Source organism: Ambystoma mexicanum, chromosome 4p (genome assembly GCF_040938575.1).
Source record: "Ambystoma mexicanum isolate Mex_15411 chromosome 4p, UKY_AmexF1_1, whole genome shotgun sequence".
NCBI classification, from domain to species: Eukaryota; Metazoa; Chordata; class Amphibia; order Caudata; family Ambystomatidae; genus Ambystoma; species Ambystoma mexicanum.
In genome coordinates this window covers 604,807,744-604,833,673 of record NC_090927.1, presented here as the reverse complement: position 1 = coordinate 604,833,673, position 25,930 = coordinate 604,807,744, and the positions used below count along the sequence as shown (strand labels likewise).

At 44.7% G+C, this 25,930-nt stretch overlaps 1 protein-coding gene across 20 annotated transcripts in view; it reads left to right on the top strand.

Moving 5' to 3' along the window:
- The window catches only part of DST (dystonin), a 2,190,048-nt gene that overhangs the window by 1,276,205 nt on the left and 887,913 nt on the right, over positions 1 to 25,930 (top strand). For all 20 annotated transcript variants that reach the window (XM_069606170.1, XM_069606155.1, XM_069606164.1 and 17 more), the window contains 3 exons: positions 11,338 to 11,490; positions 21,021 to 21,175; positions 24,925 to 25,051. In XM_069606170.1, coding sequence (XP_069462271.1) covers positions 11,338 to 11,490; positions 21,021 to 21,175; positions 24,925 to 25,051 — 435 coding nt within the window. The remainder of the gene's footprint in view (positions 1 to 11,337; positions 11,491 to 21,020; positions 21,176 to 24,924; positions 25,052 to 25,930) is intronic.

The following is a 25,930-nucleotide window of genomic DNA, read 5'->3' as shown; positions in this document are numbered from 1 at the left end:
AACAAGGGTATCTATTCAACTTACTTCCTTGTGCCAAAGAAAGATTTGACAATGCGCCCAGTATTAGACTTGCGGCCTGCCAACAAGTATGTCAAGCCCCAAAAATTCCGTATGACCACGCTACAAGAGGTAATTCCCCTCCTAAAAAAGGGGGATTACATGGCAACCTTGGATATGAAAGATGCTTATTTTCATATTTCCATGCTCCCAGCGCACAGAAAGTACTTACGCTTCAAGGTAGACAGTCGCCACTACCAATTCAAGGTACTGCCCTTCGGGATAGCTTCTGCACCAAGGGTATTCACCAAGGTACTGGCGGTGGCGGCTGCACACCTACGCAGGGAAGCAATCCCGGTGTACCCTTATCTGGACGACTGGCTCATAACGGGGGAGACCCCAGGAATTTGCAGGTCAAACATTCAGAGGACTATCGACCTCCTCCACGAATTAGGCTTCTCTATCAACGAGAAAAAGTCAAGTCTGGTGCCAAGCACCTCAAAACAATTTCTAGGAGCTATCCTAGATACTCAGAAAGGATTGACCTTCCCTTCGGAAGAGAGAATTCGGAATATACTTCTGCAAATTCCGCATTATCAGTCAGGTCAACAGATAACAGTACGCAAAGCTATGCGGTTACTGGGCATGATGGCGTCATGCATTTACCTGGTCCCCCACGCGCGTCTGCGCATGCGTCCCATGCAGGAATGGTTGGCGAAACAGTGGTCTCAGGCAAGTGGTCATTGGGACGATCTAGTGGTCGTTTCGCCAACACTCGTACAGAGCCTACACTGGTGGACAAGAGAGAATCTCGCAAAGGGGAAACCCTTTTACAATCCCGAAGTACAAGCCGTGGTAACTACAGATGCATGCCTGACTGGGTGGGGAGCTCACCATCTCCACCACACAGCTCAGGGTCTCTGGTCTCACTCAGTAGCCAAGAACCACATCAATCTGCTAGAGCTTCTGGCAGTATTCCGAGCGCTAAAGGCGTTCGAGCCCCATCTACTGAACTTGTCGGTGCAGATCAGGACGGACAGCACGACAGCCATGTTCTATCTGAACAAGCAAGGGGGGACTCGTTCACCAAATCTGTCCAAGCTTGCCCAGAAAATCTGGATATGGGCACTCAGACGGAACATCTTCCTGTCATCGCAACATGTTCCAGGGGAGCTCAATTCCCTAGCGGATGCTCTAAGCAGAGACTCCCTCCCAGAAGAACACGAATGGGTCCTTCACAGAGACGTGGTAGAAGATCTCTTCTCTCAGTGGGGTTTCCCCACTATAGACCTATTCGCCACAAGCGAAAACAAACAATGCCCAGGATTTGCATCCAGGTTCCCCCAACCGGACTCCCAAGGGAATGCCCTGTGGATGAACTGGTCAGGGATGTTTGCGTACGCTTTTCCACCAACTCCTCTCATCAGGAAGGTGGTGTACAAGATGAACAAGGAATCGATGACGCTCATCCTAGTTGCTCCCATGTGGGCGAGACAACCATGGTTTCCACACCTACGCAGGATGGCGGTGTGCGAACCCATCAGACTCCCAGCTTGGTACAACCTACTGTCCCAGCAACAGGGTCAAACAGTGCATCAGGAACCCAACTCTATGAACCTAGCAGCATGGCTCCTGAAGTCATAGAGTTTGGACATCTCAAATTACCACAGAGGTGTATGGACATTCTAAAGGAGTCCAGGAAACCAAATACAAGGCACTGTTACTTTGATAAGTGGAAAAGATTCGTTATCTGGTGCCAGAATAAACAAATCAACCCGGTTGATTGCACTCCTTCCAACGTTGTGACATACATGCTCCACCTGCTGGATGCAGGGTTGGTTTTTAACTCACTGAAAGTACACCTGGCAGCCCTCTCGGCTTACACCACATCCCATAACAAGGTCTCGTGGTGGAAAGTGCCAGTGGTTAAAGCCTTCATGGAAGGAGTAAAGAGACTTCACCCTCCTATTTCGAACCCACCGCCAGGATGGGACCTCAACGTGGTGCTAGCTAAGCTCATGGGACCCCCATTCGAACCCATGCATAAAAGTAGTCTCAAACACCTGACTTATAAAACGGCCTTCTTAGTAGCCATTACCTCCATAAGAAGGGTCAGTGAGATTCAGGCTCTGTCAGTGCAAGATCCTTTCTTTACTATCCACAAGGACAAACTGGTTTTACGCACACACCCTAGGTTCTCACCTAAATTCATATCCAAGTTCCATGTAAACCAGTCCATCGAGCTTCCGGCTTTCTTCAAAAACCCACAAAGCTCGGCTGAGGTAAAACTACACACCCTAGATGTGCGTAGGGCGGTCCTATACTATGTAAATAAGACCAGACCGCTAAGGAAAACAGATCAACTGTTTGTCTCCGTAGCTACAGGCAGAGAGGGGGATCGCGTCTCTAAAGGCGCTATCTCGAAGTGGATTATCAACTGTATACAGCTGTGTTACTCTCTTTCTGAAAAGACTCTGCCTTTTACGCCAAGGGCCCACTCTACTAGAGGCATTGGTGCCACTCTGGCTTTCATTGCAAATGTTCCCCTCGACACCATTTGCAAAGCGGCTACTTGGAGCTCTATTCACACTTTTACTCAGCATTACTGCATTGACACTCATTCCAAGACAGATACACAAGTGGGACAAGCGGTTCTAAGACACCTGTTTGCTCATGACCCTTCTCACATCCCACCTCCTTCTTCTGGTACTGCTCGCTAATCTATGCACAGCATGTGATCTAAGCAGATTCCACAAGCCTCAGAAGGGATACATTACTCACCGTAATCGTATTTCTGATGCTTGTATCTGCTTAGATTCACATGCGACCCACCCTTCCTCCCCTCCGAGAGAAGGCGCATGATTGCTTGTAGTCTTACCTTTCTGTTTATCTGCTTGGATTATCTGTACTCACGCTACTCCTCATGCTTCCTCATGTCAGAAAAAATACAATCTGAGGATCCTACACGCGTGAGGGATCTTGGGTACAGTGGACGTCACACTAGGGATAGTATTACTGGCACGCCTGTGTCGACGCCCATTTTCGACTTTCGAAAAACAAACTGTAATACTCCGCAGCTTCCACTAGATGTCGGCCTATGCACAGCATGTGAATCTAAGCAGATACAAGCATCAGAAATACGATTACGGTGAGTAATGTATCCCATATACATATATATATATATATATAAAGAAGACCAAAAGTGCCAATACCCTTTACCGCCCATGTCTTCCACATTAACTACTATTATACTTATCCAGGAAAATTATTAATTTCCTAGGTTTTGTACCTCTATGAACCACCTTCAAATTAAACCACAAATAGGTACACAACCACCTCAACAAGTCAGTTAATAAACAATGACCAAAGATATTTAATATCCTAACCCAGGAAAACATACCCTTTCCTTGTTTTACAACTCTATTCATTGTATTCACTGTAAACAACCAATTTAAAGTTAAAGTAAGACTTGGCCAACAATATGTAAATCATGACTCGGGAAAAATATGTTTTCCTTGGTTTACACCCGTGTTAATTTCATCCATGCTAAATAACAAATGAAAGGTCATAGCAAACCTTGGCCCAACACATGTTTCACAAGTGGGGATACACCTTATCATAAACCCATCCATTGGGAGATTCTTCATGGCCGTATCAAAGTTAATAATAGCAACAACAATAATTTGGTATATATTAAAGAAAGACAGAAATGCAAACAAGACACATTGTTAGATTATCTCAAACAAAACATATCTTCATCTAAAAGTACAGAATTACATACACCATTTACTTGAGTATCTTCTTTTTCCTTCTCTTACTTTACCCTCCCTTGCTCGGTTGGCTCACCCTCATTTTGGCCACACACCTTTTAGCCTCTTACACTCTTTCTCCTCTATCAGGCTGGCATTCTTGGTCTTCGCCTCTCCTTCGTTTTTATCTTTCTCTGTCTTTGCCAGCCCTGCCCTCTCCTAGGCTTCACCCAGTTCACCAGGCTTTCTAATTCTGGATTTGTTTATCACACTTTGTTTCTCTTGCCCTTAGTACTTGTCTTGGATAGTCTCCTCCTCCTCAAGTTCTATTTCCCTTGTATGGTTCTCTCCCTTCTTCTACAACCCATCTGGTTTGGCTTTCTTTTCCAAGCCCAACTCCACTAATTTCATCTTCTCTCACCACTCTGGTCTAGTCTTCACCATCGCTCTTCTCTGGGATACTCTTCGTGGCCTCCCACCTCAATTGTGGCCTGGACTTTCTGCCCCCTCTTCTGCCTGCTTCACCTGGTTCTTGCACTGATCGTCTGTGATCTTCTGTTGTCCTGTCTGCCCTCCCATACTCCCCCTCACAGATGGCTTGACCTCCACTTCTTCGGTCTTTCTCCTCTTTTACCACCAATACTCCTCAGATTTCTTCCGTCTCAGGACTTCAGGGAACACGTGTGTTTTATTGTGGGTTCGTTCCCTTCAGGTCCGCCTAGATCCTTAGACTCTCTTCTAAGACCTCACCCTCTATCCAGCCTTGCAGTTCCATATTTCAGCCCCATAGGCAGCCCCTATGTGGAGTTACTACCACTTGAGTGGGCGGACCGCATGCCATGACCCAACGTCTCTCTCTGCCGTAGTGACATTTGTATTTTGTATTTTTGTATTTGTTCATTTGTAATGCACCAGAGCCTGCAGGCATCAGGGCACGGACATAGAGACGGAGGACAACATTCAATATGAGGCCGGTAGCGCCTAGCCTGGGTCAAGTTACTAGGTAGATTATTTGAATAAAAGTGTTTTCAGTTTCTTTTTAAAGGCCGAAAAGTTGGATTCTAGCCTAAGCATAGCCGGGAGTTTGTTCCACTTTAAAGATACTTTGACTGGGAAGGATCGTCCCAGTCCATTTGCTTTTATCACGCGGGTGATCTTTACTAAGACTTGATCCTTTGATCTCAGCGGTTGATCTGGTTCTTAGAAGGATATTTGCTCCTTTAATGTAAGCAGGGGCGGAGCCATAGAGGCAGTGATGGACAAGTGAAACTGTTTTGAATGTAATACGATTTTCCACAGCTAACTAATGTAGAGATTTTCGGTCTTCTGTGACATGGTCCCTTCTCTCTTGGAAGCGATGACTGACACTCCATCTAGCCACGCAACTTGATCTTTTCCTTGCCACTTTTTCCTAGCCGCTCAACAGCTGCAATCTGCTGACACCCGGTCCACAAACTGATCTCAATCCCAGTGGCAGATTTAGCCTCCTGGGCTTTGCCTCCCCATGCAGCACCGCTGGCCCACAATGTCTCCACGCCACCACTAGGCTAAACAAGGGTATGGGAGCGATGCTTACAAATCAAGGGCTTTCTTGAACCCCTAGCTTCCATTCCATCACTCCAGTTCTTTAGTTCCTCGTACTATTTGTTAGTACTGGCCAATATGTGGCACACACACACTCCTTTCTGGCATCTTTCTCATGAGTGCAGCAAGGGCTTTACAGATTGTTAGGACCCCAGGACTGCCACTCTGTGTTTGATAGTGGGACAGGGCATCAGACAGGCACCGCACAGCAAGGCAAGTCTTTCCTTTTTCAATGTTTATTTTACAGGTTGAGAAGGCAGGACCCAGCTAATTCTTTAGGGCCGGTGTTTTAAAACCCAAGTCAAGCTCGAGCCAGCCACTTGGCCAAGTTGGCCTCAGCCCTATCTGGCACGACCAACTCTAGTATTAGATCCGCTTGGCTCTGATCATGTAAATCCAGCGGTATGTCTACACAGGTGCCCTGTTGTTCAGCCATGAACTTTAAAACACCCTTAATGCCTTTCAAAACATAGGAACTTATTTCTTTATCAGAAATTAACACATCATGTCCTCTTGAGACTATTAAGATGCTAAAGCACAGAACCAACATCTTACTAGGAAATATCTTAAAACAAGGCTATTGCCTCAGTGAAAAAATCAAGCAGCGCCACATGGCAATTCCATGGTGTATGTGTTAATAAATATTGGTTTACCTAACTTAGCATATATGATTAGCAATAATAATGTTTCATTGTTTGGCACACACTACAAAACAGAAGTGTCTTTAGGTACCAGAAAAATATTGTTTTCTATTAGCCAAGTTGAAGGCATTTACTTTGTTCACCTCAAAAGGAGAAAAGGCCATGGCACTGTGTTGTGATTTTAAAACTGTGTGCTACTAGTTACGACAGAGACACTTAACCATTGAGCCATCTCAATGGTATTGTGATTTTATACACACATGCCCTAATTGGTGATATTCTGGATGATATCTGTGACTCATCCTTAGATGTCGTCACTTCTCCCGAAGGGGGAGCCCCTACCCATGAGGCCAGGGTGATGAGGCCATTACCTGTTAGTCCCTCTGGGGTTGGTACAAGGTGGGAGGATCTCATGGGGAGAGACTCCACCTCTGGGGACAAGGACGACCATCTAGGGAGAACGTGGTATACACCCCTCACCCAGCACCTTATGTATTCTCCTACCCTATGAACCACACTCCATCTCTATATATGTCTGTAAGACTGAATTTCCAACATTCACTGAGACAAGGAAGAGTAGGGATGATCTAACAAGGTCTTCTTTGAAATGTACTCGGATGAGGAGGAGGTGCGGAGCACTGAAGAGCACTTGGAGGAACATGAAGGAGCATTCTAGTTGTCAGTGACCCCTCCAAATACAGACAAAGGAAGGGTATCCTCGATTGTCAGTCCCTCCCTGGAGGAACTGAGAATGAGACAGCGATTTGCTGCGGAAGAAGAGGCTGATGACCAGGATGCAGAGAGAAAGGCCTCCACACGCTGTCCTACAGTGACAGGCCAGGCCAGAAACTGGCAGAGCAGAGGTCCAGGTGAGTGCAGAAGTCTGACTCTGCAGTCGAAGGTAGACGCGCCACCGGCAAGGGACCAAAAGCGGCAGAGCCGCTGCAACACACCAGAGAGCCAGGGAAGCCATGAGAGACACAAGAACAAAGACGATCCCGAGGCTACCCAGGAGACGCTGGGTCAGACCCTGAAGGTACAGGGGTTAGCGGAATGGTTGGTGGGAGCTGAGGGTTTTCTCCCACGCAGACCTTGGGAAACCCTTATTCAGGTGGCCTGGGAAGGGCCGTTATTCTCAGACCCCAAACCTAGGAGTGAATGGAAAAGAGAGGATGACCAGAATGGGGGAACCGGGGTTCTGCTCAGGGAAATAAACCAGGTGAGATGCAGTATTGTACTAGAGAAGGAGGAGAGGAGGACAAGATACCTGAGGCCTTTGTAAGCTGTAATACATCCACCCCCTTTCCTCCCATCAAACCTCTATGGCCCACATATAATAAATCTCCTTTCATCCCAAACACAGTTACCTCCAGAAACCACCTCTCTCAGAATTCCTGCTTTTCTCTTTTCTATCCGAATATTCCCAGTTATTCTTTTTCCTGTACCTCTGATCATTATTTACTGCACTCCCAAACTGCTCCGATAAAACACTACTGTTCCCGCTAACCCCCTTGTTTATTTTACAATAATAATCCCAGTCATTCGCGTTTGCTTCACAAACCCTATCCATCTCATCCTTCTGAGTTAACCAATCACCCCTGTTTTATAATAACTTTTTCCCATCTTACCATGTAGGATACTCAGATACTCTACCCCTTTCCGACACAAACCCTTTCCCATACCCCTGAAGACTACAGACTAAGTCCAAGCTGTTTACCTGACATGTTCCAACCCAGACATGCATTTGACCAGAATCACGCACACCGGATGGCCCTTTCCCTTCCCCACAGGGATAAATGAAGGAACACCAGAGCACAGGGAGAGCAAGGCAGACCACACGACTTCAGAACTAACTCAGAACAGCAGTTCAAGAGGAGGAGAAAGACGGCACAGACCGAGAGGGTGACGAGCTGAGAGTTGACCTTGCCCTTTCCGACCAAGGCCTGTGGAACCTCCGCAGAAGGAAGCATAAGTCTGCAAACACAGCGGGTGAGTCGAAAGGAGTGTCGGTAAGAAACCGAACTGTGTTATACGAAAAGTAGCCATCGGCTAATTTGAACTTCGAAAAGCGTAAAGATATAATTGATGAAGGAGGGGGAAAACCAGCAACAGACCAGTTGGGCACCACGTGGTTCCTATCGCAGGAAACTCTTTTGTCGATTACTCAACGGTAAAGACTCCCATAACCAGAAGGCCTTAGGAGGAGGTGAAGAAAGGTCAAAGTGGCCATACAGTGGTCTTGGTCTTATAAAATCTTCTGTACCGTTGATCAGCAGATGATTACGAAGGCGAAGGGAAGTGAATCCCGCATGATGAAAATGTGTACATTAACTGTACTTCGTGAAGGTTGGCAAGAGTGAACCCGGCGGAGGGATGCTAACGAGAAAGGACAAAGTCTAAAGTCCCACAGTGAACTGTATTTGGAAAAAGTTGACAAAAGTGAACCCGGCAGAGGGATGCTAACGAGAAGGGACGAAGTCTAAAGTCCCACAGTGAACTGTTTGTAAAGGTTGGCGAGAGTGAACCCGGTAGAGGGAAGCCGACAATCAAGGGCAAAGCCCAGAGAACTGTTAAAAAAGACATTAAGATTCGTGAAAGCAAGATCTATTGCAAGATATGAGGAAGTGAACTGTCACCCTTGTCAATTGGGGCCCACCCGGGGGAGATCCAGGGGTGAAAAGTCATCACCCGTAGTTCATTGAGAAATGAACTGCTTAGTTGATTTGTTGAATACGATAGGTGAGGGGTCTACGCCCAGAAGGGGGGGGGATTGAGGTGGGAAGCCATCACCTAAAGTATACTGGCAAACAGAACTTTGTTTGTTGGTTGAAAGCATCAGGCCCTCGAAGACAAGAGACCTTTGTTAAGAGACTTGACCATCGAAGAACTTGATAGCTGGTGCTAAACTGTCAGCTCGTGCTGGGAAAGCTTGAGTGTGTGCTGTGCTCTCGAAATCCGCCTTGTCCCGTGCTTAAAACGTGGGGAAGGCAGACCTCAAGGCAATCACATCCTGATGTATTATTTTGTGAACACTTCCTTCGTTCATAAGAACATTATCCCACACTTTTGTATCTAGCGTAAGGATTGCCAATAGGTTTTTCTTAGTATAGGCCCTTTTATTTTGACACAACGCCACAAGGACTGCCTTATCTTTCATTTTATGGTCGACGTTTGCGCCCATCTTAGAATTAGGTTTAGTTTAGGTGTTTTTCCACCCTGCATTTTCAGATTAATAAACACCCTTGAACTGTGATTGTGTCTGTCTTTACTGTTGCCACCATGAGTTCCTTACAGAGCGCAAAAGGGTCGCAGATGCAATAGGAAGGGTACCAAAGAAAAGTTTTCCAATACAGGGGAAAGAGGGACAGTTCCCATAGTTTATCAAAGGACAAAAATAATTGCGCAGAAGGAAGCATAGAGAACACGGTCCGGGACCCTCAAACAAAAAGGAAGATCGTCGCAAGTCATATTCCTTGTGGCAGTACTTGGCAAAGGTGTGTGCCAGGTCTGCCAGAAGAAAAAGAAAGAAAAACACAGGTCTGGGACTTGCACCCACAAAAGAAGATCAGCATAACTCATCTTCTTCATGACAGTACCTGGCAGGAGAGTGAACCAGGTCTGCTAAACGAAAACTAGAAGAAAGCTTGAGTCTGGGACCCACAACTCCAAAGGGAGAGTAGCATAAGGCATCATCTTTGTGGCAGTACCTGGCAGGAGAGTAAACCAGGTCTGCCATACTAAATATACAAAGAAATGCCTGGAGAAGGGATTCATTGCCCCCGGTGCTGTGTACTGAGAAGAGCCAGAGGAGGGGAGTCATTCCTCCTGCTGCTGTGAACTGTGAAATAAAGAGTAAGACGAGCCAGAGGAAGGGCCTCACATTCGCTGGTGTTGGGAACTGTGAAACAAAAGTCTGAGAAAAGGCCTGGGGTAGGGAGACATTCCCATTGGTGTTGTGAACTGCAAAGAAGGCCACAGTAAAGGCCAGTGGAAGAGAGACATTCCCCCTGGTGTTGTGAACTGCAACGTAAGCCTGAGAAAAGGGCAGGGGAAGGGAGACATTCCCCTGGTTTTGTGAACTGCAAAGTAAGCCTGAGAAAAGGCCTGGTGAAGGGAGTCATTCCTCTGGCAATGTGAAAATACTCAAAGCAAGACACCATTCTCCAGGATCCCAATAGTGAAGAAACAACTATGGGCAATAAGGAATGTTGATGTTTGAACTGGAACTTTAACTTTTGAGCTTGAACTGAGAACTTTACTTCATTTTTTACGTTTCAACCTGGAACTTTGTTTTGTGTCTTGGAAAGGGACTGAGAACTGGGGACAGGAGTCATTCCCTCAGGTAAAGGTTCCACCAAAGACTTGGAACTGTGATCCGCTGTCCAGTAGAAGGTAGCCATTCTTCTGTACCAAGAAGATCCTCTACGTCTAGTTTAGTTATAAGTGTGAGAGACAGAAATCTGTTTTTAACACAGGACCGTAGACTCTTGATTTACATGGACATCCTGACTGAATCCTTAGTATTTTAGTTGAGGTTGGGAAACCCCTCTTATAGTTAGGGAGAGGTAGGTTTTCTCTTTTATTTCTGGTATCATAAAAGTTTATGGCAACAGCCATGTCACCTGTGTGTCAGTCTCCATCTGCACCCACCCTTACATTCACCATGGGGCTCAAGTAAAGGGTACACGAGGGTGGACGGAATCCACTCACTTTTTTCAGAGGGCAGACACTGCCCCTGAGTATTTCAGAAGCCAAGTGTAAAATGAGAAACAGTGACTGTCTTTTTTCCAACTTCTGAATTTACGCCGTCCTCGGTACTCCCTGTCGCCAGTTTCACAGTCCGAGCACTTCACCACTGCGCCACACAAGCTGTTGAAAAATAGCAAACAACTCACATGTCACATTTCTGGACTGCATGTTCCAGGGAAAACATTGTTATTGATTCTTGAAGTGTAAAACATGCACACCTTTAAACGCTTTTAAAACTCTATTAGAAGAAAATATCCTCTTCTGGTTTTTTGTGTGTTTATTTTATGAAAGGCAAATGCCATTCTTCCTGTGCAATTTGTATGCGTTTGCAAAGCCAATTGCAGGAGATGTGCATATTGCACCTTGATATGCTAATTTCAGGTGACGTCACATCCCACTGCTTATGTTAATGATTCTTTTTTTTAGGACTTGTCCCCTGCATCCTATACAATAAATATGTGATGCTATTGTGTCTTGTCTGATTAATCATGTTATAATGAGATTCAGAAGGGGGCCAGGTTCATTGGGACAGTTCTCACAAGATGTAAAAGCCCAATGCAGATGCTTGCACTCTCTGATTTCTGCCTATTGCTCTCTCTACCTGCTTTCTGCTTTAGGAAGAGAAATCACAGCTCCTTCAGTACAAGAGCACGGTGGCCAGCCTGGTCGGGAGGGCAAAGGCAATCATTCAACTGAAGCCAAGGAACCCTGAGAGTCCACTGAAGTCATCCATCCCGATCAAGGCCATCTGCGATTACCGCCAGATTGAGGTGAGCCCCTTTCGTGTATGGGAAGCTCTGTTAAATTTGTGGCAATTGCTCCAGCAAATGCATGGTTGGGCTGTGGGAGGCAGAGGGGCCGATGTGCCGGCACAGCTTAGTGGCTCAGATTGCTTCCAAGAATCTCTTAATTCACCTGTTATTGTGTGTGCAGGATGAAGTGCCATTTCCTAGTGTTCACGAAATCACATTTCTTTCATGAAGTGCGTCACTTGGGCAGAGCTATTTTTTTACCTGATGTTCCATCACAGTTTCAATTAACAGAGCCGAGGCCTCATGGACCAGCAACATGAGAAGGCAAGAGTTAAACAACGAAGGCCTGACCTGAATGCCAGGTCATCGAGTTTGACTGCACCAGAGTCTCAAGTCTATATTAGCACCCCAAATCTGAAATGTAGCACCCGAAACACCAGATGGCGTATGAACACAGCTGGTGCAAGGTGCAAGTTTGAACTCGCACACATGCAAATCATTTACCTGAGGAACACAACTGCACCTTGCACCTGATTAGCCTAATTAGTCGAGTTGTGAAACATGGCACAGCCTAGAGTGATGGCGCTGCGTCTTTACCCTCTACTTCATCCAGGCTTGCATTCTGCCCTGCCCGGCGTCTGAGAGGACCCTTCATAGTGTGGGCGAAGGGTGGACTTTTGGAAATATTCCAGGCTTGCTCCCATGTTCTCTATCCACATTAATGAGGGGGGCTCAGACTGCCAATGGGGAGATTGCTCCATCCCATTTCCCCAAATAGCCTTAGGGGCAGGAGGGGGCGCTAAATTGGGTGATGGCCACATTTATTGCCCCCTTTTCTACAGTGCAAGAAAGCAGTCATGCCAAGGGTATTCCCTCTTGGCACGGGGAATACAAATGATATGCTATGATGTGGCATTTATAACGCGCCTGCACACAAGTGTTTGCCCACTGCAAGTGAGGGCACACCCTTGCCAATGCACCAATGAACTGATAATGTCTGCACAGTGTATGCTTTCAAGCCTCTGCTGCGCTTCCGAAATAGGGAAGTATGATTGGGGTGCCAAAAGGGTGCACATCCCCACTGCGCTCTGCTTACTTTGCATAATTTGACACTATAACGAGCACCCAGCATAGCATATTTGCTGCCTCTATTAACCATAGCCATGTAAGCCGTGGCAGCTGTGCCCTACCCCGAGAACCAACGTGGTTTTGGTCATCCTTATATGAGCTGTAATGTCGTCAGGGAGCAGTATTTTCTGTGCTGGCCGCCCAGGTCTCAATAGTCAGCTTGAGTTGATATGTGTGGGCTCTATCCTTTGCATAATGAGCACGTCTACATTTTCTTTCTTCCATGAAAAGCCTTTCTTTATCTAATACATGCAGGTCAGTAACACTGAGTTATTAATGTTTGGAATTAACAAAATCCCAATAATGTTTGCTACAAGGCCAGCATGGAAACTGAAACGTAAACATGTCTGCTGCACCTTCTTGTGTGCAGAACAACACCAACCCCACATTTACTTTACTAGGTGTACAAGAAAGAAAACAAAATATATTTCCAATCTACTACCGTCTCCAGGATATGCATGGGTGGTGCTGCAGGTGGGGGAGCCAGAGAATTCCTGGGTAAGACTGAACCAGGGCCAAACCAGAAGGTCAGGCTTGGCGCAAAGGGACAAATGCAAGAAAGCCAGCAAATTAACCCCTTAAGTGCCAAGGACGAGTATGCTCGTCCTTTTTGCATAGACTTGCATAATAGCCTGGCACTTGGCCCTGTAGATCTTGGAACCCAAGATCCGCACACCTGGCACCCTGCCTCTCCACAAATCCATATCACAAGTGCCATACCTGGCCTCCTGCCTCCCAACAGCACAAAACCCATACCTGCCGCCCTGCCCTCGCCCTCCACAACTTGCACGTGGGATCATGATTTTGTCAGATATGGCACAGTGAATAAAAATTATTTGCCCAGGACCACACATTTCAGTTTCAGTGAAGCTACGATTTGTTTTATATCTGCACTTCAGACACTTAACCACAGATATTTTCAGTTATATCTGTTGCACATTTCATGCATGCCAACATGCCCTCTATTGAAGTCCTATATTTCTTCTTTGCATTCTGTGACTTGTAGTCCTAGATTTATAATGGAGAAATAGTCCCAAAATGCAAAGTAAAAAACATGACTGGACAAGCATCTCCTTAATTAAATGGGACATGTTTGCAAATATGTGCAAATTTATAGATACACAAAGATACAATAATTATCTGTTGTATAGAGCAATTAATTGAAAAGTACACAAATCCCATTATCAACTAAGCTGACAAATATGCAAAATCAGGTGTTAAGCAGAAAACAGTTTGCTTCTATTATTTAGTTTTCTCATATTGAATGAACACTACAGGTTGCATATTGCAAAGTAATGGCAGCCAAATAATTCTACTTACAATCATATAAACAAATTAAAAACGGTGACAAGGTCATGATCTGAACAATATGTGAAAAGCTCCACAGGAGCAGACCATGATTCTGGTTTCTTAAAAGAAAATGGCAATGACCTGCACCATTGTAAAAGCAGGATTTATTTTATAACTTCTTTAAAGGCGCATATGGCCTTTAGGAGGAGGTGGGGCGTGAATGGAGGCGGATGACGGACTAGAGCTTTGGGAGAGCGGGAGGCTTTCAAGTACAAATACATATGTGAGCTTGTGGGGATGGGTGCCTTATATGTATAACTGAATGTGCCACAGAGGACATTGATGGGCTTCCACGCCTGATGGCAGAAGAACAATGAAACTGGATTCTAATATTTCAGAAATATAATACAGAGTGGCCAAAACACCAAATGGGTATTGCAAATGTAAAGCAAAGAAAACGTGACAAGTATGTTCATGCCCCAGGACCACTCTGGGTCTACACACAGCATGTACACTTGTGGGCTTAAGTGAGGTGATTCCGCACTCTTTGTCCCCTTTCTTCTGAGGGCTGTTTTCTCAAACTCTCATTGAAGGGTTTCCCATGCCCTTCTTATCTATTATTCCTGAGCTCTCCCTAGTGTAAAGGGGTTCCCTCACCTTTCTTTCCATCTTCTACCAATAGGTACTTAATCTAGGTTTTAAGTGGTTTGCTGCACACCTCTTCTCTTTTCTTGTCAGGGTCCCCCCTTGTGTTCCTATTTTTAAAGGGTTCCGGCACCCTTCATCTTTCCTTTTCTTAGGGTCATTGATCACAGGTTTGAGGAGTTCATGCATCCTTTTCTCTACGCTCAAAGTTACTGCCTGTGCTCTCAATGTTACGTTTAAGGATTCCTGGTATCCTTCTCACCATTCGACTTGACCGAGCAAACTCGGTTTTAGTTCCGAAGCTTCAATTGTCGAGCCTAAAATGGTCTTTTCACATCCCCCTCTTAGTGTCCTTATTTTTTCCCTCTCCACAATGTCTCCATTATTGCTCTTCCTATACCACGCCACATGCTTGTTCCTCCTCCCATCATGAGTGTGACCTCTTCAGATCAGGGGCTTGCCCTTAATTGGGCCAAGCATGTCCTCTCATTTCTTCCTAATCTAGCTAGCTGCCACTTGGCTTTCTTCCTGCCCCTGAATCGGCACACCCAACCTCCTGCTGTTGTTCGCCTCCAACACTCTCCTAGTACTGTACTCTACTGTACCCTCCTCCCATAGCCTCAAATGAACCACTTCTTGGTGTTCCAGACCAACCTCTCCTGCTTTCGTACACCAACCCCCAACTAATGTTACACTCCATCCTCCACCCGTTTCTCTTCTCCCACTCATATCACCAGCTAGCTCCTGTCTCTTCTTTTTCTATCAAATTCTTTCACACCCTCCTTCTTGCCAATGTGCTTCAAACTCCTGCCACAACCTCCTTCTCCAAACACCCATGCAGCCAGGTTGGTTCTCTGGACCTATATAGCCCTCTTAGATTGGGCTTTCTGTGAGGGTCTACACGCAAGGATTTCAGTGAGTAAGGGACTATGATTGGCTACTTCTAATTCATATTCATTCACATGTGTGTTGTTTGGGCTTTGGGGTCGGAGCATGCCTTGAAAAGTCAGATCCCCACCCTCTTGTATTTTACTCTTGTCAACAGTGGGACTGCTGCAGCAGCAGGCTGTCCACAGTGGTCTTCTTGCTTGTAAACACGAGGGAGCTGGCTCTCTTGGAGTATTAAATGATGGTGAGCAAAGTAAAAGCACTTTTTAACTTAGCACATTTCCTCGTGGTTTTTTTTTTTTTTTGGTTCTGCACTCCAGGGAATGAACGCAGCGTTAGTTTGCAATAGTACTCACTGTGCGAGTGCCATAGGACAATGTAGTGTGTCTCTGAGGTCTATGCAGGCTCGTTGTGCAAGTGCATTAGGACAATGTGGGGTGCCTCTCCATTCTAAGTAGGATTCTACTACCAGTGTCAAAGGAGTTTACTTCATTTGATGCATGCTTTCCTTTGACTTCAGAACATTGCTTCCTTAAAGACACAGTATCTAAAACCTTATAAAGTGCTTTTTTTGTGAGCAAGGGAAACCTAGCAACCCTGCTTACATTCTGTTTCAGGCCCCCAAATGTGGGACTTGTTCCCCTTAAATAGACACTGTCCCTAGATGGCATCCTGCAATGCCCCTCTATCTTGGTACAGGGAGTAAGCGTGGGAGCCAGGGGATCCTCCACATACCACCCAAGGGCTCATCCCCCACTAGCCAGGGGATCCTCCACATACCACCCAAGGGCTCATCCCCCACTAGCCAGGGGATCCTCCACATACCACCCAAGGGCTCATCCCCCACTAGCCAGGGGATCCCCCACATACCACCCAAGGGCTCATCCCCCACTAGCCAGGGGAGACACCAGGCTTCCATGGTCCCCCTACTAGACGCCCACAGATTTAGATACATGATTTTATCATTGATTCTAAAAGCAAGGCCTGGCTGTACCCCTTTTTGTACAGAGAGGAGCACTGCATTACAAAAGAAGTGCCGAGCAGTCCCATAGTGAGGGCTGTTAACACTTTGTGCACTCTCAGCTAGTTCTCATAAGCGGAAATGAGGCTTCGCCATGACTGCATCCTTCACAGGCTAGCATGGGGCACGGGGGGATGCCTCCCGGAGCCTGAATGAATTATGGAGGGGGGATAAGACATCAGGCAGGCACGGCCATGCCCCAGCCTAGGTAGGAATGCTTTTGTGTTTCTTGTTTAGAGTCATGGCTAGTAGGTGGGCTTCAGCTCGGCCTCAGGGCCCATTGGTTCGCATCTACAGTCATGTTGGAGTCCAGCTGGAACGAGTCCCACCTGGCCTGCCCACCAGTAGCTGGCACAGATGCAGCACATATGCCACTGAGGGACACTAAGTGACATTCAAGCCTGATGGGTAAACATTCAAATGTGTTTTACTGAAAGAAGACAGTAGCAGGGCCACAGTATTATTTCAAATGCATACAATTATCAACTTGTTTGCTTTGTTTTATTGTCTTTCCCTGTTACATTTGGGATCCTTTTATTTCCCAATTCCTCCAACCATTTAAATATTTATTTCAAAATACATGGTGCATTTCTTTCCTTTTCACCTCCACTCTAAATGTTATATGGAACCTTTGGAGGCTGGAAAAGATGTGATTGAAGAACATCTATGACACACCGCACATTTAACCAACACTGACCGCTAATTCACTCCTTTCTCAGAGATCCTAGGTTTTCCCATTCCATGTTGCGAGTATGTCTTCAGTTCTGGTTTTATCCTTTGCATTCTTGAAGTTGGAAGTTTTGATTATCCGATTTTAAAATCAGGATTAAAAGTACCAGAATTCAAAGAAAAAAACAAGACTGGATAACCTACTCCTGCATGGAATGGGAAACTTTCTAGCTCTGCCTTCCTTGAAGTATATTCCGGTGGCACTGGGAACAACCCAGTTAGGCTTGTAAAACCTTTTTCAGACATTCTTGCCTATTGCTTTATGTATTTTCTAAGCTCGTTCTCATTCTTGAAACCAGTATTCCTCACACAAAAATACGACATTGACTCATAGATCAAGATTTTGCCATGTCTTCACATTATCCAAGTTTTGTTGGTTGGGCATTATGCAGAGATAAGGTCCTACCTGCTGGTGCAGACTGCGTCATTTCTCGTCATCTTTGGTTATTTTCAATAACCCAATGGTAAATTTGCCAGTTCAAGTCATTCCCCTACCAGCTACCATTTATTTTTTTACAGTACAAGAGGTTATGATAACAGCTACCAATATATTTTGATTTTTATTGCTGTTGTGGTATTTATTGAGTGCGGACCTATCTCCGAGAAGGCAGAGGCATGCAACAATGCAGATAAACAACAGAGCACTTTACAGAGGTACACAACAGTAGAGAGGCATAACAGAGTGCTTTTCAGAGTTAACAACAGAACAGATGCACAGCAGGGGGCAGGATACGGAGAGGCAAAGCTGTACAGGGTTTCGGGGAGGAGAGAGGCAGACAGCATCTAGCGAGTCAGGTGGCGGGACGTGATGGCCTAGGTGTTGCGGAGGAGAGACTCCTTGAAGAGGTGCGTCCTGAGTTCTTTTCTGAATTGTAGGCACATGGGGGTAAGTCTGATGCTGACAGGGAGGAGGTTCCATGGTCTTGGGGCGTAACCAGAAACTGCTTGTTTTCTGGTCATTTCAAGTCTGCATGTGTCCTGGCCTCTGGTGCTGTGTTGCCTGACAGAGATGCTGAGTTTGTCTGCGAGGTAGCTGGTGACATCAGGGTGACTGCCTTATAGATAATGCAGCAAGACTTGAAGGTGATTCGTGTGTGCAGTGGGAGCCAGTGAAGGTCGATGAGCCGGGTGATGTGGCCATATCTCTCTAGACCAGAGGTCTTCAAAAGGGGGAGGGGCGCAAGAGCTCAGCATGAAATGTTAAAAAAAAATTTTTTTAGATTGGAGGAAATGGGCAGGGCGGCTCACATGGTCGGACTGGACCATAAAACGGTCTCAGGCACCAATAAGAAAGTGGCCCGCAGTTGCAAATGGATATGCATTCCTTTAGTCACAGACTGTTTGAATAGTTCCCAAGGTTTATTTTTTTGTTAAAATATAAGCAAATTGTGATATTTAAAGTATGTTCATTCAGCAACAATAGTTAATACTACTAGCTGCAAACTCACCACATTGGCCAAAAAAGTGGCCCATTTTGACTGGCCTACACTAGCATTTTGCATTTTTGGTATGGGCATTGCCCTATAGGCCAGTCTGAGCCTGGCAGCTCATCTGTAATGGGCGAGGGGGCGTCCACCCAGTGGCCCCCTCGCCCATTATGGAGAACTCGAGGGGCCAGCCCAGTGAAACATTGAGCACCCCTTCTGCTGCTTTTTCCAGCTGATGGAATGATCCTGGGCTGGCTGAACTGTCAAAGGGAAACAAGGTTTCCCTTTGACAGTTTAGTTCCCCAGCCACACATGCTCACTGAGCCATGCAAGGCTGCGGGTGTTGTGCTTCGCCAGCCTTGCATAGCTTATTGGAAATGCTGGCTGGGACTGAATGTCTTTATGTCCGAGGGGGAGCCTCCTTGCACATAAGAACAGAGCAACCTGGATCGGGGCATTTCAGCACCCACACGCAGGCCCCTGCAGAAGGTATGTCTGTTAATTTATTTTTTATTAAAATATGTGTATAGATGCGTGTATGCTTGTGTTATGAGTGAGTGTATGGTGATGGGTGCTCGTAAAAATGATAGAGTGATTGCTGTGTGAATGTGTGTGTGTGTTTGTTTTGGTCTGTTGAGTTGATTTTGCCGAGTGCGGGTTCGAGGAGGGGGAGGAGGGTTGTACAACAAAGGCATTTTAAAAATCGCTTTGTTGCACAATCCCCCTACCCACATGCCAAAATCAGCTCTCCTTTGGAGGCGCTGTGGAGCCCAGGGGACTCGGATGGTATTTCTTTTTGACTGGATATCTATCATAGATGTCCAGTCAAAAATACCATGCTTTCCCTCTTGGTCCCCCAGTGCCAATTGCAAACGGTTTGGCTTTTTACCCATTTTTTTTAAAGGTATACTCTAAAATGCAATATTTTAACCCATAATTTTAAAAGAATTCACGGGGGGTGGGAATCCACCAAACACTCCTTGATTGGTTCAGGCTCCCTCACTGCGCTCGGTCTCTATGGCATTTTTGTGGGAAATATTTATGCCCCTGAACTTAGAAGATTCTCCAGCTCCCACTGGCACTTGGACTGAGTCGGGAACCGGGTGGGGGGAGCCCAGGGACTGTTGTGGGAGCAGGATGGCTGGGAGCACTGGGATATTGGTGGCAGGAGGGAGGGGAGAGTCCAGGGTCTGTGATGGGGTGGGAAGAGCCCAGGGACTGGGTAGGAGTGGGTTGAGGGAGTCCATCGACTGTGATGGGAGCAGGGTGCGGTGACGGCACACAATAGTTCATAGCCATTTGTACGTAATGTCCATTTGGCATTTTGGGGGTCCCGGTCTGCCCAAATTTTGCTCAGGGGTGGCCTAGGCCAAAAACGTTTGAAGACCACTGTTCTAGACCCTTGATGAGGTGTGCGGCCGCACGTAGGACACTTCTCTGGGACACAAGAGAGGACAACGGGAGGCCTTTCAAGGTGGGCATTGCCGCCAATTGTCCGGAGGGAGGGATATTGTTGGCATGTATGATGTTTTGGAAAAGTTTGCCATTGTGGTTTAGTTGTTCCACAGAGATTAAGGAAACTAGCATGTTGACATGGCCTTGCACATAGCTCTGTGTCCTCAGTTATGGCCAACTGGGGACACATCTGTATTCAAAGTCATGTGTCTGAGTCCTTTTGGAGAAGTCTTGTTCATTACATCTCCAGGTCGTTCTTGAATAGCAAGCATGTTCTTTTCCCAGTGCCAGCCATGTAAGCAAATTAAACAAAAGACACAATGGGAACTCAGGTTAAACCCTATCTTTAGGTGGTAAGATTCTTGCCAGTTTGATGATTTCCCCTTTAAATACTACATCTAAAATTGGATCTTGGTGCAAGCTCATTCTTCTGTGCTGTACTGTGAATGATGCTGCAATCTAAGCTTAGAACAATTTGTTTTTTTACCTGAACTGGTTCCCATTCCATTGTCCAGACTAAGATATGCCCATCTTAAGAGAACAAGTGACCCATGTGTTACACGTTGCTTTCACTTTATTTCAAGTGGATTTGCATGACACAGTACTAAAGCAAAAACCTGTAACACATAACCTTGAATGCTCTATGCTTAGTCGCCTATTGGCTCAGCATTTATCATATTTTACTGATCTATGGCTTCAAAACATTGCTATACATATCACTTGCCTTTGTGGAATGGGTGTATTTCACACGCAGCACTCTTCTCGTACAATGGATGCTCACCCAGAGTGGCATGTCTAATTTATGAGTCCCTTAGAGCATCCAACCATTTTGGCTACGTCATGTCAGGCCAGAGTTTTTAAACTGGGACATAGCCATGCAGAGTCTTCCACCTCTTGAGAGCATTCAAGGCATGTCAATGTGGTGCAGTTAACTCATATTTGTTTTTATTCTTTTGAAACATTAGATCACCATTTACAAAAACGATGAATGCATATTGGCCGGCAACTCTCACCGTGCGAAGTGGAAAGTAATTAGTCCAAGTGGGAATGAGGCCATGGTCCCGTCCGTGTGCTTTACGGTTCCGCCTCCCAATAAAGAAGCAATCGATACCGCAAACAGGTACGGCGAGCCTGTACAGAAGGCACTTTACTAAATGAATGTGACTGCTTGCATTATGTGAATGGCTGTTTATTCCTTTAATGTTATCTGTGCTGTCCCTTGTACTTTCATGTGACCAATACTCTTTATTTACTGTCTATAGGTAGCAGAATATGCATCTCCCTGGAAAGTGACACCCTTTATATTTTATTTTGCTTGATCACAAAGAATCTCGAAGAAGGGTTTTTTTAAAAGAATTTTAAAATGTATTGTTTTTAGGTGATTTAATCAACTTTTACAATTTAATTTAACACACATCAAAAATAGAAGAACAAAGCTAAAAGCATTCTCACAAATAACAGCATATTGATTTAAAACAAAACAAAAGGTCCAAATTCAGATCATGCTATAACATCTTACTAACATAAATGGCTTACAAAAATAGGGAAAAAAGAAAAGAAAAATGAAAAGACAATTTTAGTTAGAAGTTTAAAGAATGTATAAAATAAAAATAAAAAATCTGATCAGTAAGAACCTTTAGCAATAAAAACATAAGAAATCACCTTCTACCAAGAGATGGTTCAAAAATCAGACTTGATTTCAGTATGCAAATTCATGTTTATATCCTCGAGTTTTAAGACTCAAAGGAAGTTGATAGTCCCAATTCTGAGAGATGCCAAGAAGCCTGAGAATATCATTTCCCAAATGTGATCTACCGACAATTCTTTGGACATCATTAAAGGCCTTCCAAGAAACTTTGTGCGGAAGTTATTTAGATTTTTACATGATGTGAGTATGTGTTTCAGAGTCTGTCTCTCCAATTATTTTACAAAATCAACAAGTTGGTACACTTGTTATCATTATATTTCTGTATTTCTTTAGTAGACCACAACTTGAAGCGTAATCGCATAAAATCAGCTCTATGCTGTGCAGACGGGGAGCACTCCAGATATTTTTCTGGTTGACTATATTTCTTATAGGCAAATGGGTAATTACATAAATCTTGGTACTTCATATATTTGTGTCTAGTCTGTATCCAGTCTAGTTGGAATAGTAGAGTCTTCGCCTTAGTAGGATTGAGAATCAAGGTGTCCAGGGATATATTAATATCAGTTAAAGCATGAGTGGCTGTCTGTCTCCATCTTCTGACAAACAAATCATGAGATCTAAACATATGCCTTGATAGAATACATATAAGGTATATTGATGCAATCGCCATGAGGCACTTCCTAAAAAGTGCAATAATCTGCTAAATATAGCGTGCATACAAGGAGATAATTCCCAATTCATGTCTAATCATTACACCTGGAACACATCTAGGCAATTTAAGAAGACGTTTCCAAAATCTGTATTCCTGTTTATTCCACATCACTTCAGTAAAGGATTTTTAGTTTCAGTGCCATACAAAACTATGGAGTTGTCTTTTGTAAAAAGAATGTCAGAGTGGATGCAAGTGAGAATTTTCCATATTTGCCAACAATAATTGTGGCCTGCGAAATGGATTGGTTCAGTTTTAATTCCAAGCATTGAAAGTGGGCTTTGTCATCCGCTTGATCCGCTACAGTCACACCCAAGTATATATAATGATGTACTTGTTGCAGCACTTCACCCTGTAATAGCCACATATATCTCCTTTTTCGTTTGTGATTATTTTTGTGACACATTAGAACTTTAGTTTTTGTCAAGTTGATAATCCGAGACAATTTTCATGTACATATAGAGTAAGCGCATCCAACATTCTCTGCAAATCCTGCAGTGATTTTGAAATAAGAACAAGGTCATCAGCATACAAAATAGCAGATATTGGTCTAGAAGCTAATTTAGGAGCATCAGCTAAAATATTCACAAAAAGCGTCTCCAATATCAGAGATAAAGAAATTGAAAAGGGCAGAGGCAAGGATACATCCCTGCCTCACCCCCCTTTGTGTCTCAATATCTGGGGTCAGCGTGCCCTGTAAATCCAATCTGACCTGCATTCTGGTGTTCGTATGCAGGTCCCTTATGAGTTGTACTAAATGTGCAGGGCAGTCAGCCCTAATCAACTTCTCAATAAGAATTTCCGTGGAGACAGAGTCAAACGCAGCCTTCAGGTCTACAAAAATCATATAGAGTGACTGATTCAGGGGAAGATGATGGGAAACAATGGCTTTAATGGTGAGCAGATTAATGGAGGTTCCCATTCCCGATATAAACCCAGTTTGAAAAGGGTCGTGTTGTGCATATTTCTCTGACCAGGCAGTAAATTCTTGTAAAATAAATCTGGAGAAAAGCTTGCCCTGTGCATCCAGGAAGGTGATCAGTGTGTAGTTTGACGGACATGACCGATCGCCCCTCTTGAATATAGGCACAACCACGGAGCTCTTCCATGACTCAGGAAGACAATTTGTCTTAATGATTTGATGAAAGAGATTATAGAGAATTTGAGACCATATTTGTGGATACTGCTTAAAAGTCCAATTGCTCCACCCATCCGGGCCTGGAGCCCGTGAACTGCTGGATTTATTTATGAAGAATAAAATATCTTCTCTAGTGATTTGCACGTTTTTATAGCTATGCTTAGAGTTGTTAATACTCTCTCTCTTGCCTTCTGGTAGTGCATACATCTTTAAAAAATATTCTCTCCATTAATGCTGCTTTACTCCATTTATCTGTACTGCCAACTTGCTTGGGTGTTGTGGCATTATTTAACAGAGTCCATGTATCAGAAGTAGTTTTGCTTCGGATGGCTCTTATCATATCTTCCCCATCATGTTGAAGAAGTTATAGAAAAAGGGGTATACAAACCACCCAAGCCCAACCCATTACAATGTTACACACAGACAAATCAAAGGTCCTTTGCATCTTTTTTAAACCAATAGCATACAACTATTAGCACACTGCTCACAAGCACACACTATTGACCAGGGTGCACAATTTGCACTAACCACTGGCTAGTGATTTTTGACTCTTGGCGAGTAAGACATGGTTGGCTGGCTGGCTGTATGTATGTATAGAATTGCGGTGATGAGTGACTTTTTTACAGCTGGCTATTTGAGTGCAAATATTGGCACTTTTATTGGCCCAACAAAAAAGTATAAACATTCCCTATAGGAGAGAATTAGGTCAGTCATGAATTTTATAGTTTAACTGTGATTCTGAATGGGGCACACCCCTACACCCAACAACCTGAGTGTGGGGGGTTGTTTTTAAGAGGCCACACGAGAGTGGCGGCCAGTGATCAACACATAACATAATATATTCATCCCAGTCCCCATCTCACTCTCAATGTTTGGATTATTTCAGGAACCTTTTGGATCTGTATTATCCTTTTCTGATGAGACATGGTTGTAATCTTTTCAATTATTGAATCATTTGGGGTTAGTGCCAGTTTCCGGGCTGTTTACCAGGTAATCAGAGTTATTCTGTGGCAGTTTGGGAGATTTGTACTTCCTACTCTCACTCCTATAAGAGCAGATCCCAGTACTCATTGGCAACGATGACCTAGAAATAAATGGGCCTGTTCAGAAAGTATTTACACTTCAGCAACTAGGACTTTCATGTGTATCAGGACTGAACGAGCCAGGCTGTTTAATTTCAGTCATTTATACGTCTCAAATGCCTTTGTGTAACTGGAAAGTTGTCATACTTGAAAAGTTTAATAATGCTGGTAGGTTTTATACACATTTTTGTACAAGGAATAACACTCTAAATGCCACTTTTGAATGTTTGGCGTTCTATGTTCAATCAAAATACCTTTATTGTGATTTCAACCTTTCATCTGTTTTCTTTAGAATTGAGCAGCTCTTCCAAAGTGTACTAACGCTGTGGCACGAATCACACGTAAACATGAAGAGTGTGGTGTCCTTCCATTTCCTGACGAATGAAATTGAAGAGATCAGGGCTAGCAATGTATCTTCGGTATGTACTGCCTCCACCTGTAATCTTCATTTGTAATAAGTCCAATTATGGTTTCAAATGGATGACACAGAAATTAGCATGCACACTAGGAGAATTAACATCCTCCACTTATGTAATTTAATCAAGTGCCTGCTTACTGATAAACCTTCTCTTGTGGGCTGCATTTCAGTCTTCCCCGGCACTAATCTATTCAAACTCTTTGCCAAATGTGTGATCTCTAGTCACATGGAATTAGCTTCGACAAATGAAACAGTCAGTGGAGTGGCCACTGCTAACCATTTCGGGTACACACACAAATGAAATACTAAGCAAAAATCACTTCAAAGGTTGTACAACTTTAGACTTCAGTTATAACAGGAGTTAATCTTACTTTAAGGCAGAGTCAACTGGGCTTACATTCCCCAGTGTCTATAGACAGCTTAAAAGGGCCTGGCCAACTACCTTTCCTATTGCCCCGACTTCCTTCCGTTCCACAGCCTCTTTACTCCTGCTCTGTCTCTGATTACCATTGATGCCATGCCATGTGGTTGTTCTCCCTCCCACCGTGGTATAATCCCCTTCTGATTGAGCACTCACACCTAACCCTTGCCTTGGACCAAGCATGCCTTAGTTCCTTCCTGTTCTCGCTAGCTGCCATCTCGTTAGCCCCTGGTGTTTTCTCTGGTTGCCCAATTTCCTCCTGGTGTCCTCTGTTTGCAACCTCCTGATGTCTTCCTACTACCACCTGACAGCACTCTTCTACTACCTACAGAGGTCTCCTCTCACAGATGTAGCATACATTGCCACATGGGATCCACATGAAAGAGTGACTGCCATTTTGGATTCCTTGTTTGAGTTTGTGCATGTGTTGGTATCCATGGACCATAGTCAGAGACACGT